Source organism: Anguilla rostrata, chromosome 4, assembly GCF_018555375.3.
Source record: "Anguilla rostrata isolate EN2019 chromosome 4, ASM1855537v3, whole genome shotgun sequence".
Taxonomy (NCBI): Eukaryota; Metazoa; Chordata; class Actinopteri; order Anguilliformes; family Anguillidae; genus Anguilla; species Anguilla rostrata.
The window spans coordinates 30,165,225-30,181,410 of record NC_057936.1 but is presented as its reverse complement, the minus strand read 5'-3'; the positions used below and the strand labels follow the sequence as shown (position 1 = coordinate 30,181,410).

Sequence of the window (16,186 nt, the reverse complement as noted above, 5' to 3'; positions counted from 1 at the left end):
TTCACGATAATGCATTTTTCACTTCACATCACAATTACCGTCTATATAATTTACATATATATAATGAAAAATATAAATCATCACTCTGATGATGTAGGCCGCATGTAGACTGTAATACAATCATTTTCAGACTTGAAGGTGGTCTTGAAAAAGACTATATGTCATTTGCACAGTAAAAAGATTTGGGTTTTATTCACACAAGTTTACAGGGCAATATTTACAGAATGATAAATACAGACATATTTCATACAAATAGCCAATCCATACAACAACTAAGCCACCCCTAAGACTTTATGACACACAGAAACACCTGTAATTAAATTGTGAATCAAAAACTGTGTGCTGGACACTTTTTATAGTATGAGCATATTCAAACTGCTCAGCTTTCATGCTTCTATTTGAATTGTGTTTCAGGAAGGATGAGTGAGATCCTCCCTTGTATTGATAAGTGCAAGAACATAAATTTTACTGTGATTTTGGCACTGGCCAATTCCTTCCCTTGCCTTATCTGGACCACAGAGTCTAACTTTACATATATCACACTTATTTACAACTTCACACTCCATCCAAAAAGAACCTTTTCTAAGATAAAATTACAAGGAAATAATAAAGAAGGATACCTCTACAAATGGTACCTATAAGCTTTAATTACTTTTTAATGAACAATATTTTTTTTCATCGAGTACACATTACCACTGTTTTCCCAGGAATGTGTTAGGACATAAAAGTTTTGTTTGCATCAATGTATACAATCAGTAATGTTTCATTGTGCTCAGTCCAGCAGGTCTTAGACTTCCTCCCAGTTCTCCTCTTCCATGCAGTTAGACACCTGAACATAGATCAACATGCATAAATCACATGAAGAAATTAAAATAACAACAAAAAATAGATAGATAGATAGATAGATAATGCGATCATTTTGAAAGAGCTCAATAAAACACTTGATAAATGTAGTGCAACAGTAACTGAGCAGAGTGCACAATGTATAATAAATATAGGAAATTAAATATATTTTCATACAGATGGTAATGGCCTGGTGCATTGACGGGGACAATGTACTGGGACAAAACTCTTTCAGATGAGGAATTAAACTGAAGACCTGATGCACTGGGGCCATCAGAGATCCTGTTGCACTCGGGGGCTTTCCCTCCTTTACTGCAAATTGCTTTTGCTTTGAGAAAGGTCTACATCATTCAATTTTAAATGACCATGTAATAATTATTCATGTTTAGGGATTTAAGACAAAGTGAGTGATGAAAGGGTGTCAATGGCAGGATGTTTGGAACTCAGCAACAGACTGAGGCAAACGATGACACATAGATGATAATAAATATGGAACTATAAGAAACATAATGCATTTTTAGCTTATAGAGTTACTGTACATCTTCAGGTTCTTCATCAGGTTGTGGTCTGTCTTCCTCTGGAAGTCTATACGAGAAAAGTAATTATTAAATCCTATTGAAAATATACTGAAAATATACCAAAGACACAATGGTGGTGCAACATTGAGAACTACAGACTCTCACCGTTTTTGTACAGTCTTCTTTCCTACAACACAAATGAGAAGTTTTTTTAGCTGAAATTTTGTAATACATTGCAATACTGTATTGCGACATTAAAGGCATTGTCATGATGCAGTGAGTAATGGTAATCTCACAACTCTCTTCATTCCCATGTCTTTTTTGTATCATGGATATAATTGATCTTTTGTTGGTGAATGATGTCACTTACTTTTTCTGCAATGCATCAAACAGAAAAATAAGAAACAGGATGTTGAGAGGATGGTGGTCCCAGCAAAAGCCGCTGCGACATACATAAAGCCTGAAGGCAGAAATTTCACATAAAAACATAAAAACACAATTTCATGACTCAACAAACTGGGACATTTTTTGGTTGTTATAATTTTTTTTGTTCCTGATTTTCATATAAAATGACACAGTATAATACTTAATGATGAAAAGTAATTTGAAAGAAAGGTACACTAAATCATCAATTTGACCTTTCATTTTGGAACCTGAGATCTTAGAGATCTAAGAGCAAAAAAAGCATTTTTGTCATTACTTGCACAAAATGGGCTCTTTCCAGTCCAGAGGCCTGCAGGATTGCATGTGACCTTTTTTGGTCCCAGTAACAGAAAGCCCTTAGAACAGCTAAATTCACAGGCTAAACTTGAAGTGGTAGATGATCCAGAGCAGTTCACATATCCATCCTTCGGTTCAGAAGGACCTTTGCAATCCACACCTAGGATAACGAAAACAACACCATGTCTGTTAAGTGCTTCGTAATGGGCAAAACATCAATCCCCCTGTCGAATTGTGTTAAAAACAGAGGTTAAAGTGAACAACTGTGAAGGACTCAAACACGGTAAACAGGAAGAAGAAGGTCATAGTGGAAGCAGGTGTTTGGAAAATTATGAACATGAAAGAGGGGCTGATAAGTGAGTAGAATCAGACTTCAGAGGAAAAGATACAAAGCCGAGCCAAAAGCTAATTTCTCTCTGGGTGTGGCCCCGTATTTCTGTGGAACTCAGTCAGCGGATAATTTATAAGAGTGCACAACACAGTTAATGAGTACTGCAGAGTTAATGCATACTGCAGAGCTTGCCAAGTTTGTGCCCTGCCTGCAGTCTCCTCTACCATGGGGTGTCTGCAGACCCGCACTCTGAATCAGCAGTACTCAGATTATATGCACATACCTGTATACTTATTGTACGCGCTTGCTTCTAACAATAGTGCTGCCAGTATTACGCATGCCTTTTTTTTGTATAGGCTTTGGAAAGTGTATCTTTGATGAGGACAGTCAGTAATTAATCAAATGTAAGATGCCCATCACACCTTTACATACTGGTGTGGATCCTGTCCATTCTCCTGATGCGTTGCAGTTGCGTTCCGGCTGACCCTGCAGAGAGAAGCCCTCAGCGCAGTGAAACTTGCACGTTGACATGTAGCTGTGGTTTCCGTGGGGACCATTGCAGTCCATCCAGCCGTACTGGGGTATTACAGGTCTTTCACATTGAACAGCTGAAAACAGGAAGAGAAGTATAGAAAATAGGTATGTTTGTATGTAAGATGCCTACTGATTCTTAAAGTAGCATTTTTTAAAGAAGATACCATAAGATGGACAAAAAAAAAAAAACAGTTTTGCAAGCCCTGGTACATGATATATGCCTTATGAATTCACAAGAGAAAGAGAACATGCACATTGAAGCATCAAAGCCATTCCTCAAGGTATAAATGTAGGTTTTGATATTTTTATCAAAGTTCCTACATCATTAAGATTACAGCTATAGAATCTGTCTGTTTAGCATACATGCTTAATATTTCTGGAATCTGATTGCTAAAATTGTATATTCATTAAACTATTTCCACTCAAGTATCAGTATTTTCAATCAATTTGAAATCAATCAATTATTGTAATCAAGGTTATTATATCTTTCACAACACATCTCAAAAAATGGCTGCATAATTGCTGAAATGCAGCTACGAGGACAGCATTTTCCATGCTGAAATCTGTGAGCCAATGTAAGGCAGTATTTACTCACCATCTTGGCAATGAGGTCCTTTGAACCCTGGGGCACATTTGCACGTGTAGTTGTTAATAGTTTCTGTGCATTCCCCTGCATTGCTGCATGTTGTTGCATTGCAGTGAGCTAGAAAGGTAACGTGTCATGATGATTATCGTTATATCCCCTGAATATGAAATATTGTTGATATACATACTAAATTAAAAGTAATAGGAGAATATAAGTGATTTCTTTTTGTCTATTAATTACAATGTTTTTATTTTTGAATTAACTGAAATTTACTTAACTTTACATTGAACAATTAACATTAGCAATAAAATAATAATAATAATAATAATAATAATAACAAGAACAAGAACAAGAACAACAGTAGTAGTAGTCGTAGTAGTAATAATAATAATAATAATAATAATAATAGTAATAATAACCTTTGAAGCACAAGGGATGTTTTTGTTTTCCGCAATTTTCATCGTTCCATTTACCCTCATCTTCGTCTCTTTTGATGTATATTTCCACACAATCTTCATGTAGTTTATTGTTGGGTTCCTTTTCAGCCCAGTGTCCATCTTTTTCCGCTATTTTCTCATTTGTTCCAATCCATGTCCAGGTGCCATTTATCTTCCGAATTCCAATCCAGTAATAGTCCTTTTTTCTGGGAAGGGTTTTATTAAGGTAACTGATTTCATTCTGGTTCTGAATGGCAACTAAGTCTGTGTAAGTAGTGTTGCACCATTGCCTTGCTGTGGCCCAGTCCATGGTTGTATTGCTGTAATGGTAGGTCCATCCAAGTGTGTATCCAGTCATCAAAATATCTAACATGACAGTATGTATTCATTGATCAATCAGCAGACAAATGTTCAGGCATCTGAATATACAATTTGTATGTTTAAGCACAAACAAAGTATGAAAGTAAATATGCTTTATTTTTAAAAGGCTAATTATTTTTTTCTGTAGAACATATGTATTATAGTCTGTGAATAAATTTAATCAAAACTTACCACATATGAGAATGAGAAACCATTTCACTTTCACTTGCTGAGACCCTTGCCTGAGGGAGACCCTATAGTTTCTCTATTTCATTCATAAAGCAAAGGACAGGTTAGTGTATATTTGATGTACCTCAAAATATATGATGCAAAAAAATTAAGCAACAAAAGCGATCGGAAGAGATCCTATGCAAGCGTATGCTTTAAAATTTTTATTCTTAGATCACCGATTGTCTTTCTCATCACCTTTAATGTCTTTTTTGAACTGAATTAACTGATACTTATGAGAAACTAATTCAAATAGCTAACATAGTCATCATATGATCTGAAATAGAAAAATATCTGTATTTAAATGAGTTCATAAGACATTCCACCCACCACATATTTCCATGCATTTTATCGTAATACCTGGGTTAGGAATTACAATTTCAGAACCAAATATTGAATTCCATAATTTGTATTTATTATTCACAATCATAATTTGGCTAAAAATCTAAATTGTGGTTTTTATTAATGTCCTTACATAGTTGCTTCTTAGTTGAACAGCCAAATTTTCCTAGCCCAGATAAATTCTGCAACCTACTCTTTCTCATGACAAAGTGGATGTCTAGGACAATGAAAGTAAATCTTACCAAAACAAAAATAGCGTACCATGATTTGGGTTCCTCTTCTATTTAAATTTTTGATTCCTTTATCCTGGGAACAGTGACTTGTTTTGGACCGACTATGTACACCTCTCTCAGTCTTGATTCCTTTCTGGACTCAGTGAATGCTGTATATTTTGCTCAACATGCTGCGCTCTATCGGTTCTGAATTAACATAAAATGTCAGGAAATGTAATGTGTTTGCTTTGTTTTTTATGATGAATAATGGAGGAGGTACAGTTTGTTCCAGGTGGGCAATTGACGTTTATCAACAGCTCGGCTAACAGGAAGTTCCTTACTTTTACATTCATTTAGTGATCCGTTGTGTTAACTGTTACTTGGCAGGCAGGCCACTATCATCAAGAACATGCTTGTTTCTCATATTTCAAAAATTCTTTGAAATGAATCTAAAATGAAAATGTTTTTCGCTGGTCAGACCGAAATGTGGATGCTATCATCAGTCCAATTAATGTTATTAATAAAGGTATGTGAATGAGACGATAAAAATAACATCAATAATTGTCTGCATGTTTAACAATTCAGAGGGCATTCACACCTGCATGATTGAACGATTGACTTATTAACGCTATAAGTATGGACAACATGTTACTGCAATCTACCATTTGCCTGTGTGCAATAGAGGCTTAAATAAGCAAAGAGCTATTAGCGAAGTTTGCATTCTGAGTAAATCAAATACAGAAACCATGGATTCATACAAATGCATGCTGTTATCAACTACTTTAATTGGGTAGAGAGGAAAAAACAGGACACGGGTGTCCCTCAGCTTTGTGTTTGACATTCCATAACACTAAATTACTCTCAAACAAAAACCCGTATTGTTACAATGTTTTACCACAGCGAGTCATTAGTGAACGTGACCTCTTCAAGAAGTGAAAAAAAGCTTAATAATAAAAATACATTTATGAATATATTGTGAAAAGGAAGTCTGACTCCAAAACAAATCATAACTTTAACTCCTGTCTGATGCTGACTAAAAGAAAGGAAACGGTCTGTGTTTTCATAGTGTGTGTACCATTGTGCCAACTTGTCAAGCTCTGACCTGGCCAGAATTAATTACCTTCCATACAGACTACTTTGCACATTTTATATAATGCCATTTCACCAACTGAAATAAGGGTACAAGACTGCATGTGAAACTGTCTGCTAGCCCGCCCTATTGTTTGTCTGTGAACGATATGAATGCATTTACGAACAAAAAGTGCTTTTCTTCTGTGGCACTTTCCAAACCAAGCTATATGGCCTATAGACAGCTTACTGGTTGTCATTAACCAATGACATCACCCTTAAAACTTTGAAACCACATGTAGTTAGTATGGATGCTTGAAATTAATACATTATCTCTTGGTTTTGTCCCTTAAAAATAGGTCCAACCTGCCATAGAACATTTCATGAACTTGGCCTTTATTCTTACTGCAACACAGATGAACTCTAGATGATTTCCTCAAACACCTTTGTTTATTTTACTACAGTACAGAGTAGTCTATGTAGTTCTCACTGTCCCAGATTCCAATTTGCCTGTTGATGACCCTTTAGATATATAATACTGTATATACTTTGAATAACTGAAAATGCGCATGTACAGTGTACTTTCAGCTACAGTTATCTCTGGGGGTTTCCCTGCTGACAATGGGCACATTTAATAACAATAACACAGAACACTGGCTGACATCTCCACCTGGATGGCCAGCCACCATCTGAAGCTCAACCTCAACAAAACTGAGCTGCTCTTCTTCCCGTACAAGACCTCCTTTCTTCGTGAACTCTCAATCACGGTTGATGGCACCACAGTGACTGCCTCTCACTCTGCAAAGAGCCTGGGGGTGGTCCTGGATGACCAGCTGGACCTCAAGGAGCACATCAAGGCAACATCACAGTCCTGCAGATTCCTCCTATACAACATCAGGAGGATTCGACCATACCTGACGACGCACTCCACCCAGCTGCTCGTCCAGGCTACGGTGACCTCTCGCCTTGATTACTGCAACCCTCTCCTTGCAAACCTGCCAGCTTGTGCCATACAGCCACTACAGATGATTCAGAATGCCGCTGCCCGGCTCATCTACAACCTCCCCAAATTCTCCCACGTCACTCCTCTGCTGCGATCACTTCACTGGCTACCAGTCGCTGCCAGGATCCGATTCAAAGCCCTGACCCTTGCCTACACTGCCGCCAACAGGACAGCCCCCATCTACTTGCAGGACATGACTCAATTCTATGTACCTGCTCGACCACTCCGCTCTGCGGCAGCAGGGCGTCTTGCAACCCCTCCCACCCGCCCAAAGGGATCACAGAGCTTCTCCACCCTAGCTGGTGGAACGAACTCCCCGTCCCTCTCCGAACCTCCCCCTCACTATCCATCTTCCGCCATGGCCTGAAGACTCATCTCTTCAGACTATACCTAGAATAACCACCACCACGCTGTATATATTTAAAAAAAAAAAAATAAATAAATAAAAAACCCTTTTCCTATCACTTACATGTTGCCCCTTCCCTGCACTTCTTGGTAAATTGTATTCGTCCTAATACTGTAGCTTATTCTTCTGCCTAGTTTGGCTTTGCAGATGTCAGACCAGGATAGTGTTCTTTGTTCTCGGCTAGAAATAGCTTTACAAAATAAGTAATTGTACCTTACTGAACCCGTGTTCAGCAGTTGTCTACGATCATGAAAATGCACTTTTTTGTACGTCGCTTTGGATAAAAGCGTCTGCTAAATGAATGTAATGTAATGTAATGTAAGAACACATTCTGTAAATGACATACAGAGCAGCCATGACAAATGTGAAAAATATTTATTTTAAAACATTTCAATGTGTCTACACATTCAGAATAGATAACAGGCATTTCAAATAATAAATAACCATTTATTTACAAAATGAATAATTATTTCCAATGGTTCAGCATGACATGATATGGAGTAAAGCTACTAAACCCTGTGTGATGGAATGTATTTGGAAATCTGGAGGATTTCTCTGATTTTATAACCATGAAAGTGTGTAAGCAGAAGAACAATTTGCTCTTTATTTACAAGTTTCAATTTATACCTCCCATAGGGAGGAAAGTGAATGGCAAATCAGATAAATATTCACATTAACAGAAGTCATTGTCCAGCACATTTCATACCACATATATCATATCTCACACAATGATTGATCTTCACAGTCACAAAGCACTCAGGACAACATGGATTTTCACAGACAGAACTCATTCAGTCTTCTATGTTGAGGCAGACGTGCAATCTTGGGTACAATCTTCTTATTGTTCCACATCCCTGCAATAAAATGAAGGCATAAAATGCTTTGATTATAGATAAACCAAATTTTAGTTTTGAGATATAAACTCAATGATTCAGTCACTAATAGTGACAAGAACAATTTTATCATAACCACCAATACTGAAGTCATTATTTTCATTATTTAAATGAGGCTATTTACCTATTTTTAAGATTAGCTTTAAATGAGGCTGTCAATGCTGTTCTTGTACACTTGAGGAGGAATATCTTCATCTAAGGAGCTAGGAAAAACACATAGAAATGTTAGCAACAATATAAACCAGACATGTGATGTTTAGACTACTGTTACAATGACAAAAATACTGAATATTTGTACATTTAAATTGGGGAGATTAAATTAAAGTTCAATCTTTACGAATTAGGAAGCTGCATTTTCAATAGCAGACAAAAATAATACTCACCTATTCAGTTCAAAATGTTTTGCTGTAAGGAGAAAAAGGAAATTAATTAATGAGGATATGTTCTCTTATGAATGACATCCCATATCATATATATGAAAGCCAACTGAATGTGGGTATTTTAAGCTAATATAATGGTAGGTGGTGTGATGCATTTGGGTGAAGTAGATCAATGTCTGAACTGATGTGTGATGTCCACAGTGGACTCGTTCCTTCAAACTGAGCATGCAGATGCAGAGAAAGCTCTTGTCTTTACCTCTCTGCCGAAGTCGCTTCACAAGGTACAAGAGCATGGACAGGAAGCCAATGGTGCCCCCTGCTGCCAGACCTAATGACGTGGGGCTCAACAAAGGCCCGGCTGTGGAGCACAAAATAAAAGAATGAGATCAAAATCTCTCCCTATCGCTCCTTCTGTGTGACAGTAGAGAATAGTGACACAAGGATGGAAGAAGCCCATTAGAAACCATAACTTGTTTTCATACTGAAAGGCTGGGACTTCATAATGATGTACCTTGACATGTAGGTACTTCTCCAGTCCAGTTTCCATGTATGTTACAGGTCAGGGTTTCGGATCCTTGAAGTTCAAAGCCTTCATCACAGGTGAAGTTGCAGTTGGAGCCATAGCTGTAGGGATAGCTGAACTCATCAGAGATGTAGGAACAGACCATGTTTACATCAATGCGCTTCTCCAATGAGGGGCATGTCACCACTGTAAAAGAGACACAATTTTAGTCACTACAGACAACTGATTATCAGGCCTCCCTGGTTAACCCCCTACCCCAGGACAACTAAGATAAGCATGTTCAGTGGTGTATCTCCCAACGTGGTTCAGGCAGAGGTGTACCTGTACAGGTGGGTGGGACAGCGCTCCACTCTCCCGTCTGAGAGCACTGGACGCTCTCTGCTCCCTGGAGATTAAAGCCCTCCTCACAGCTAAAGCTGCAGCTGGAGTTCAGACTCAGACTGTCCAAAGAGTCAGTGCATTTCATCGTCACGTGAGCGCCCCCTTCTGGACTCGGACACTTGATAGCTGAGAGAGACAGAGAGGGCCAGTGTTGGGTTTGCCATTATAGTGGTGGTGTTCCAATAAAAGCACAGTATCCTCAACATGTAACATCATGAGTATCATGCTAATTATGGCACTGGTATTAACTAAAGCATTGGGAAAATGTAACTGTGGACATGCAGTGTGTGAGCTGCACGTGTGAAGCTACCTTCACAGCGCGGCGTCTCCTGGCTCCACTGCGCAGACTCTGTGCAGATGACGCTGGGGGCTCCGAGCAGCTGGAAGCCAGCTGCGCAACTGAAGCTGCAGGTGGAGTTGTAGCTTGACTCATCAGAAGAGCAGACCATTCTGCCATCAATGGGCTTGTCCAGCGACGAGCATTTCACAGCTACAATACAGAGACACCATTTTAATTCACAGGTACAGTCAGTTGATTAACCTGTTCCCTATTTAACTATATACTGGTCTTTGAGTCCCCTAAGAGTCAAAAAAACTGAGAGCATGTGTGTTGGTGTATCTCCCAGCGTGGTTCAGGCAGAGGCGTACCTGTACAGGTGGGTGGGTCAGCGCTCCACTCTCCCGTCTCAGAGCACTGAACGCTCTCTGCTCCCTGGAGATTAAAGCCCTCCTCACAGCTAAAGCTGCAGCTGGAGTTCAGACTCAGACTGTCCAAAGAGTCAGTGCATTTCATCGTCACGTGAGCGCCCCCTTCTGGACTCAGACACTTGATAGCTGAGAGAGACAGAGAGGGCCAGTGTTGGGTTTGCCATTATAGTGGTGGTGTTCCAATAAAAGCACAGTATCCTCAACATGTAACATCATGAGTATCATGCTAATTATGGCACTGGTATTAACTAAAGCATTGGAAAAATGTAACTGTGGACATGCAGTGTGTGAGCTGCACGTGTGAAGCTACCTTCACAGCGCGGCGTCTCCTGGCTCCACTGCGCAGACTCTGTGCAGATGACAGTGGGGGCTCCGAGCAGCTGAAAGCCAGCTGCGCAGCCGAAGCTGCAGGTGGAGCCGTAGCTTGACTCATCAGAAGAGCAGACCATTCTGCCATCAATGGGCTTGTCCAGCGACGAGCATTTCACAGCTACAATACAGAGACACCATTTTAATTCACAGGTACAGTCAGTTGATTAACCTGTTCCCTATTTAACTATATACTGGTCTTTGAGTCCCCTAAGAGTCAAAAAAACTGAGAGCATGTGTGTTGGTGTATCTCCCAGCGTGGTTCAGGCAGAGGCGTACCTGTACAGGTGGGTGGGTCAGCGCTCCACTCTCCCGTCTGAGAGCACTGAACGCTCTCTGCTCCCTGGAGATCAAAGCCCTCCTCACAGCTAAAGCTGCAACTGGAGTTCAGACTCAGACTGTCCAAAGAGTCAGTGCATTCCATCGTCACGTGAGCGCCCCCTTCTGGACTCGGACACTTGATAGCTGAGAGAGACAGAGAGGGCCAGTGTTGGGTTTGCCATTATAGTGGTGGTGTTCCAATAAAAGCACAGTATCCTCAACATGTAACATCATGAGTATCATGCTAATTATGGCACTGGTATTAACTAAAGCATTGGGAAAATGTAACTGTGGACATGCAGTGTGTGAGCTGCACGTGTGAAGCTACCTTCACAGCGCGGCGTCTCCTGGCTCCACTGCGCAGACTCTGTGCAGATGACGCTGGGGGCTCCGAGCAGCTGGAAGCCGGCTGCGCAGCTGAAGCTGCAGGTGGAGCCGTAGCTTGACTCATCAGAAGAGCAGACCATTCTGCCATCAATGGGCTTGTCCAGCGACGAGCATTTCACAGCTACAATACAGAGACACCATTTTAATTCACAGGTACAGTCAGTTCATTAACCTGTTCCCTATTTAACCATATACTGGTCTTTGAGTCCCCTAAGAGTAAAAAAAAACTGAGAGCATGTGTGTTGGTGTATCTCCCAGCGTGGTTCAGGCAGAGGCGTACCTGTACAGGTGGGTGGGTCAGCGCTCCACTCTCCCGTCTGAGAGCACTGAACGCTCTCTGCTCCCTGGAGATTAAAGCCCTCCTCACAGCTAAAGCTGCAGCTGGAGTTCAGACTCAGACTGTCCAAAGAGTCAGTGCATTCCATCGTCACGTGAGCGCCCCCTTCTGGACTCGGACACTTGATAGCTGAGAGAGACAGAGAGGAGCAGTGTTGGGATTGCCATTATAGTGGTGGTGTTCCAATAAAAGCACAGTATCCTCAACATGTAACATCATGAGTATCATGCTAATTATGGCACTGGTATTAACTAAAGCATTGGGAAAATGTAACTGTGGACATGCAGTGTGTGAGCTGCACGTGTGAAGCTACCTTCACAGCGCGGCGTCTCCTGGCTCCACTGCGCAGACTCTGTGCAGATGACGCTGGGGGCTCCGAGCAGCTGGAAGCCGGCTGTGCAGCTGAAGCTGCAGGTGGAGCCGTAGCTTGACTCATCAGAAGAGCAGACCATTCTGCCATCAATGGGCTTGTCCAGCAACGGGCATTTCACAGCTACAATACAGAGACACCATTTTAATTCACAGGTACAGTCAGTTGATTATTCTGTTTTCTATGACGATAAACTCATACAGGCAATTACACCTCTAGGCCCTGCATAATATTTCCCATTGAAGACACTGGAATCTGACATTTGTTTCATAACAGGAATTTGAAAATAAATACGTTAATTTCACACACAAATAAATCTAATGACAAATTGAAAAATGTATTTTTGTTAATTTGCTATAAGATGAAAACTTTGACTTCTTTGACTTACATATTAAGTACGAATATGTATTAGCTGGCTGACTGAAAGGGCTAAATGTTTAATTTCAAATATGACAACAAGAAATAATTTACCTTCACAAAGCGGAGGCTCTGCCGACCAGTTCCCTGATGCTGTACACCTTATTGGCCTTGGGTCGCTCAACTGATATCCATCTTCGCAGTTGAACTGGCAGGTAGAATTGTAGGAGAAATTCCCAAAAGGGTGAGAACAGGATCCTAGTCTGGGGTTGTCCATCGCCTCACAGGCAACAACTGCAAACAAAACCATGCGATTAATTCAAAACCTACTTCTGTGGCACACTACATACATACTCCATGATTCCCTTACACATACCATGTTCACATTTTTCTCCAGAGAAGCCTTCATGACATTTGCATTCATGACTGTTGATGGTTTCAACACATTCTCCATGGCCACCGCAGGAGTCCTGCTGACAAGATGCTAGGGGAGGAAAAAAGGGTTACATTTCAGGCATTTATTTTCTGAAATTGCAATAACAGAGCAAGATCTTTGTTCCCTCTTTATAGCAATTGCTGTTACAGTACAAAATCTGATCTTTTTAAGGCAAATGTAAGCTCATTTATCTGTAATTTTTCTGCTATAACAAAACAATTCTCAAAAGGAACGCATTGTCAAAATGAAATGACGTAAAGATACAAGAAAATGCACAAACACACATTTATGTAGTTTTAATGTAACAATACAGCCCTACTAATATTTAAAAATATATATTTTGGGGAACGTCAAATACACAAATAATACATTTTTCTCAAACTAAACACTTACCTGTGTAGCACAAAGCAGTTTTCTTTTTCGTGCAGGGTTCATCATTCCATTTCCCGCCATCTATTTCCCTCTTTATGTAAATTTCCACACAGTCCTCATTGTTCTTCCCATTGTTTGGTTCCCCCACGGCCCAGTTTTTGGCTTCCTCCGTCAGAGTTTTCTTAGTTCCAACCCAGGTCCAAATGTCATCGATTTTACGAATCCCAATCCAGTAGTAAGATCCTTGCCTTGGCAAATATTCATTCAGATGTGCAATTTCTCCCTGATTCTGAATGGCCACCATGTCTGTGTAGTGCATCTGGCACCACTTTCTTGCACTTTCCCATTCCATAGTCGTGTTGGAGTAATGATATGACCAACCATCTACTCCTTTCCATGAGGCTGTAACAAGGAAATGCCACCAAAAACATGTTACACTTGCATACGCTTACATTAAAAAATACACACATTTTCAACCTTAACAACAATAAACATTATCAAAAATATGAAAACAGCAAAGCAAATTTAAGCAAGATTGCTAGAAAGAATGCAATTCATAATGAATGTATTCTTACAAAAATGAAGAAAGGTGATGAGGGCCAAGGAATTCAAAACTCTGAAACCACAAGGTCCCTGTTTCGCATAGCTGCACTCCTAAAAAAGTAAAAAGACATTGTCATGACAGAAGAGCATTCATTCGATATCATACTTTTCATTCAAATAAAAGACATAACACTGGAAATGTTGAATGATTATTAATGTAAGAATATATGCACCATTATCACTAATAATACTATTATTAATTTAGCAGTAATATAATTATTATTTAATAAATACCATGGCAAATTATATATGGAAAATCTCTGATGTGCTCCTGATCGTGTTATTCAATGAAATGGTATTCCTCTGTCTTATTTCTCACAAATATATATACATCCATCCAGACAGCCATTTCCATATTCCCTTGTGTGACGTAGGTGTTTTCAGTGAAGGAATTTCCCTGCTGGAAACTTTTTCTTCCTGTGGCCTTGCTCCATCCCATTGTTATCTGCCTATTCTTTTGAGGGAAAGTGCGAGCATTTCACAGCCAAGGGTAGAAAGGAAATCCAAGGCTTTTTTCAGGAAATTCATTGAGGGAGTTTAAAAGCAATGCACTTAAATAAATAAATAGAGACTGGGTACTTGTGTTTTGGTATCTGTATGGAAATTCCCAGAAGCAGCAGATTCACAGCTTTCCTTCACAGTCAGTAATAATGAAAAAATACATCAAAAAGACTAATTAGAGACACAGGCTACATTGGGGTCTTTTTGTAATCATGGGCACACCCATTACACTCATATTTAATTATTTATTCTTATTTCTGTACTAAAACAACAATATATACTACTTTACTTATTTTTCTATTTAATTGTTTAAAATCATTCATATCATTTTATATGGTGAATTTTCTTACTGAATTTACTGCAAGAAAATTCTGTACAAAACAGAATCTACAAAAAAATCCAAAATCCACCTTGTCACAATGTAGATTATTAAATCTGCTTGCCTTGAAATAAAGGTCTAAATTCACAATCAATCATTGTGTGGATATTAAGCAAAACATATTTTTGTAACTTTTTTCGAGAAATAATGGGTAATAACATTATGCTCTTTCTTACTAAGGACCACAACTATAGCAATATTTCAGCTTCCTTTAAAATTTTACCCAGATTTATATGCTTATCTAAAAACTGATAATCACAAACTGTATAGTTACTTTTACCTCCAATATAGAGAAGTTATGTGTATATATATATGTATGTGTGTGTGTGTGTGTGTGTTTATCCAGGTAAGAGCTTGAACACAACAAATAGCATCTTTATCTTAACCTTCGTTAAAATAGTATAAATTATGACTATTTCATAAAAATACCTAAGTTTCAAGGGTAACATTTCAACTACATTTAAACAGGAAGGAAATGACCCACCAGTCTTTATGTAATGAAGTGTTGTGCAATATTCTAGACCAGGGAGCATTCCTAACTCATAACTCAAGTCATAAAAAGCTCATTTCAATTGAAAGTCTATTTTTAAAACATATATTTCCATATATTTCAACTGAATGTTAAATAAAAATATGTATATTAGCTCATTACCTTTTTCATCTAGCCTGCATTATTTTAGAATGGTAATATAGATTAAAATTCAAGCAAAAGGAAAATAAATATTTAAAAACCATGATGCATGTGAGATGAAGTTATGCTTTGAAGGATAAAATATATTTTAATCCAGGAGTGGCAGGCATATTGCCGTGCTTTCTATTCAGTTTAAAATGTAAAAATGAAGTTAAATTAGCACGTAGTAACATTTGCTGTGATGAAGAGATTGAGAATGTATGAGCATTTACTTTTCCTCATTTTGAGATTTAAAAGACAGACATTGATTTTTACCCTGTTACTGTACAACAAAGTATTGCTGTAACAAATGTGGTATTTCCTTTTGTATTTAACTTAAATTTCAATTTTTGGATTTCATTAAAATTAAAATGTCATATAATGGAGTAAAAATAGTAGGAAATCCACAGTACAGCGTTCAACATGGAAAATATAAAAAGGTTTCACATCCTTTGAAAAAGGGACTCTGCTTATTGTATTCCCCTGAACAGTTCTAAGTAAAATGGTCTCAGTAATGATAATGGTAATGAAGTTGTTTTGGGTCATTTTTGAAAAAACAAAAGCAATCTGGAAAGTCAGCAAAGACCTCTATATTTTCAGATATCTTTTAG

General features: G+C 38.8%; 2 protein-coding genes across 4 annotated transcripts; both read right to left on the bottom strand.

The window, feature by feature from the left end:
- Positions 1-170: 170 nt before the first annotated feature.
- On the bottom strand, positions 171-6,585 carry LOC135253180 (L-selectin-like). Of its 2 annotated transcripts, none has more exons than XM_064332158.1 (10): positions 5,161-6,585; positions 4,522-4,594; positions 3,952-4,335; positions 3,542-3,649; positions 2,835-3,020; positions 2,062-2,241; positions 1,732-1,821; positions 1,527-1,548; positions 1,370-1,428; positions 171-829 (listed from the first exon to the last, which is right to left on the bottom strand). In XM_064332158.1, exons 1-9 carry the CDS (start codon positions 5,161-5,163, stop codon positions 1,374-1,376), a joined length of 1,101 nt encoding a protein of 366 aa, XP_064188228.1. In that variant the 5' UTR covers positions 5,164-6,585; the 3' UTR covers positions 171-829; positions 1,370-1,373. The 2 variants fall into 2 exon arrangements, with proteins under 2 accessions (XP_064188228.1, XP_064188227.1); XM_064332157.1 differs by having other exon boundaries at positions 1,383-1,428.
- Positions 6,586-7,948: 1,363 nt separating this feature from the next.
- sele (selectin E) lies at positions 7,949-14,404 on the bottom strand. 2 transcript variants are annotated; one of them, XM_064332155.1, is made up of 18 exons: positions 14,260-14,404; positions 13,998-14,076; positions 13,444-13,824; positions 12,991-13,098; positions 12,729-12,908; positions 12,201-12,380; positions 11,831-12,016; positions 11,492-11,671; positions 11,122-11,307; positions 10,784-10,963; positions 10,414-10,599; positions 10,076-10,255; positions 9,706-9,891; positions 9,373-9,570; positions 9,118-9,219; positions 8,865-8,886; positions 8,606-8,684; positions 7,949-8,442 (listed from the first exon to the last, which is right to left on the bottom strand). In XM_064332155.1, the coding sequence occupies exons 1-17, from the start codon at positions 14,260-14,262 to the stop codon at positions 8,624-8,626; spliced, it is 2,598 nt and encodes an 865-aa protein (XP_064188225.1). In that variant the 5' UTR covers positions 14,263-14,404; the 3' UTR covers positions 7,949-8,442; positions 8,606-8,623. The 2 variants fall into 2 exon arrangements, with proteins under 2 accessions (XP_064188225.1, XP_064188226.1); XM_064332156.1 differs by lacking the exons at positions 9,706-9,891; positions 10,076-10,255 and having other exon boundaries at positions 14,260-14,403.
- Between the last annotated feature and the right edge of the window lie 1,782 nt (positions 14,405-16,186).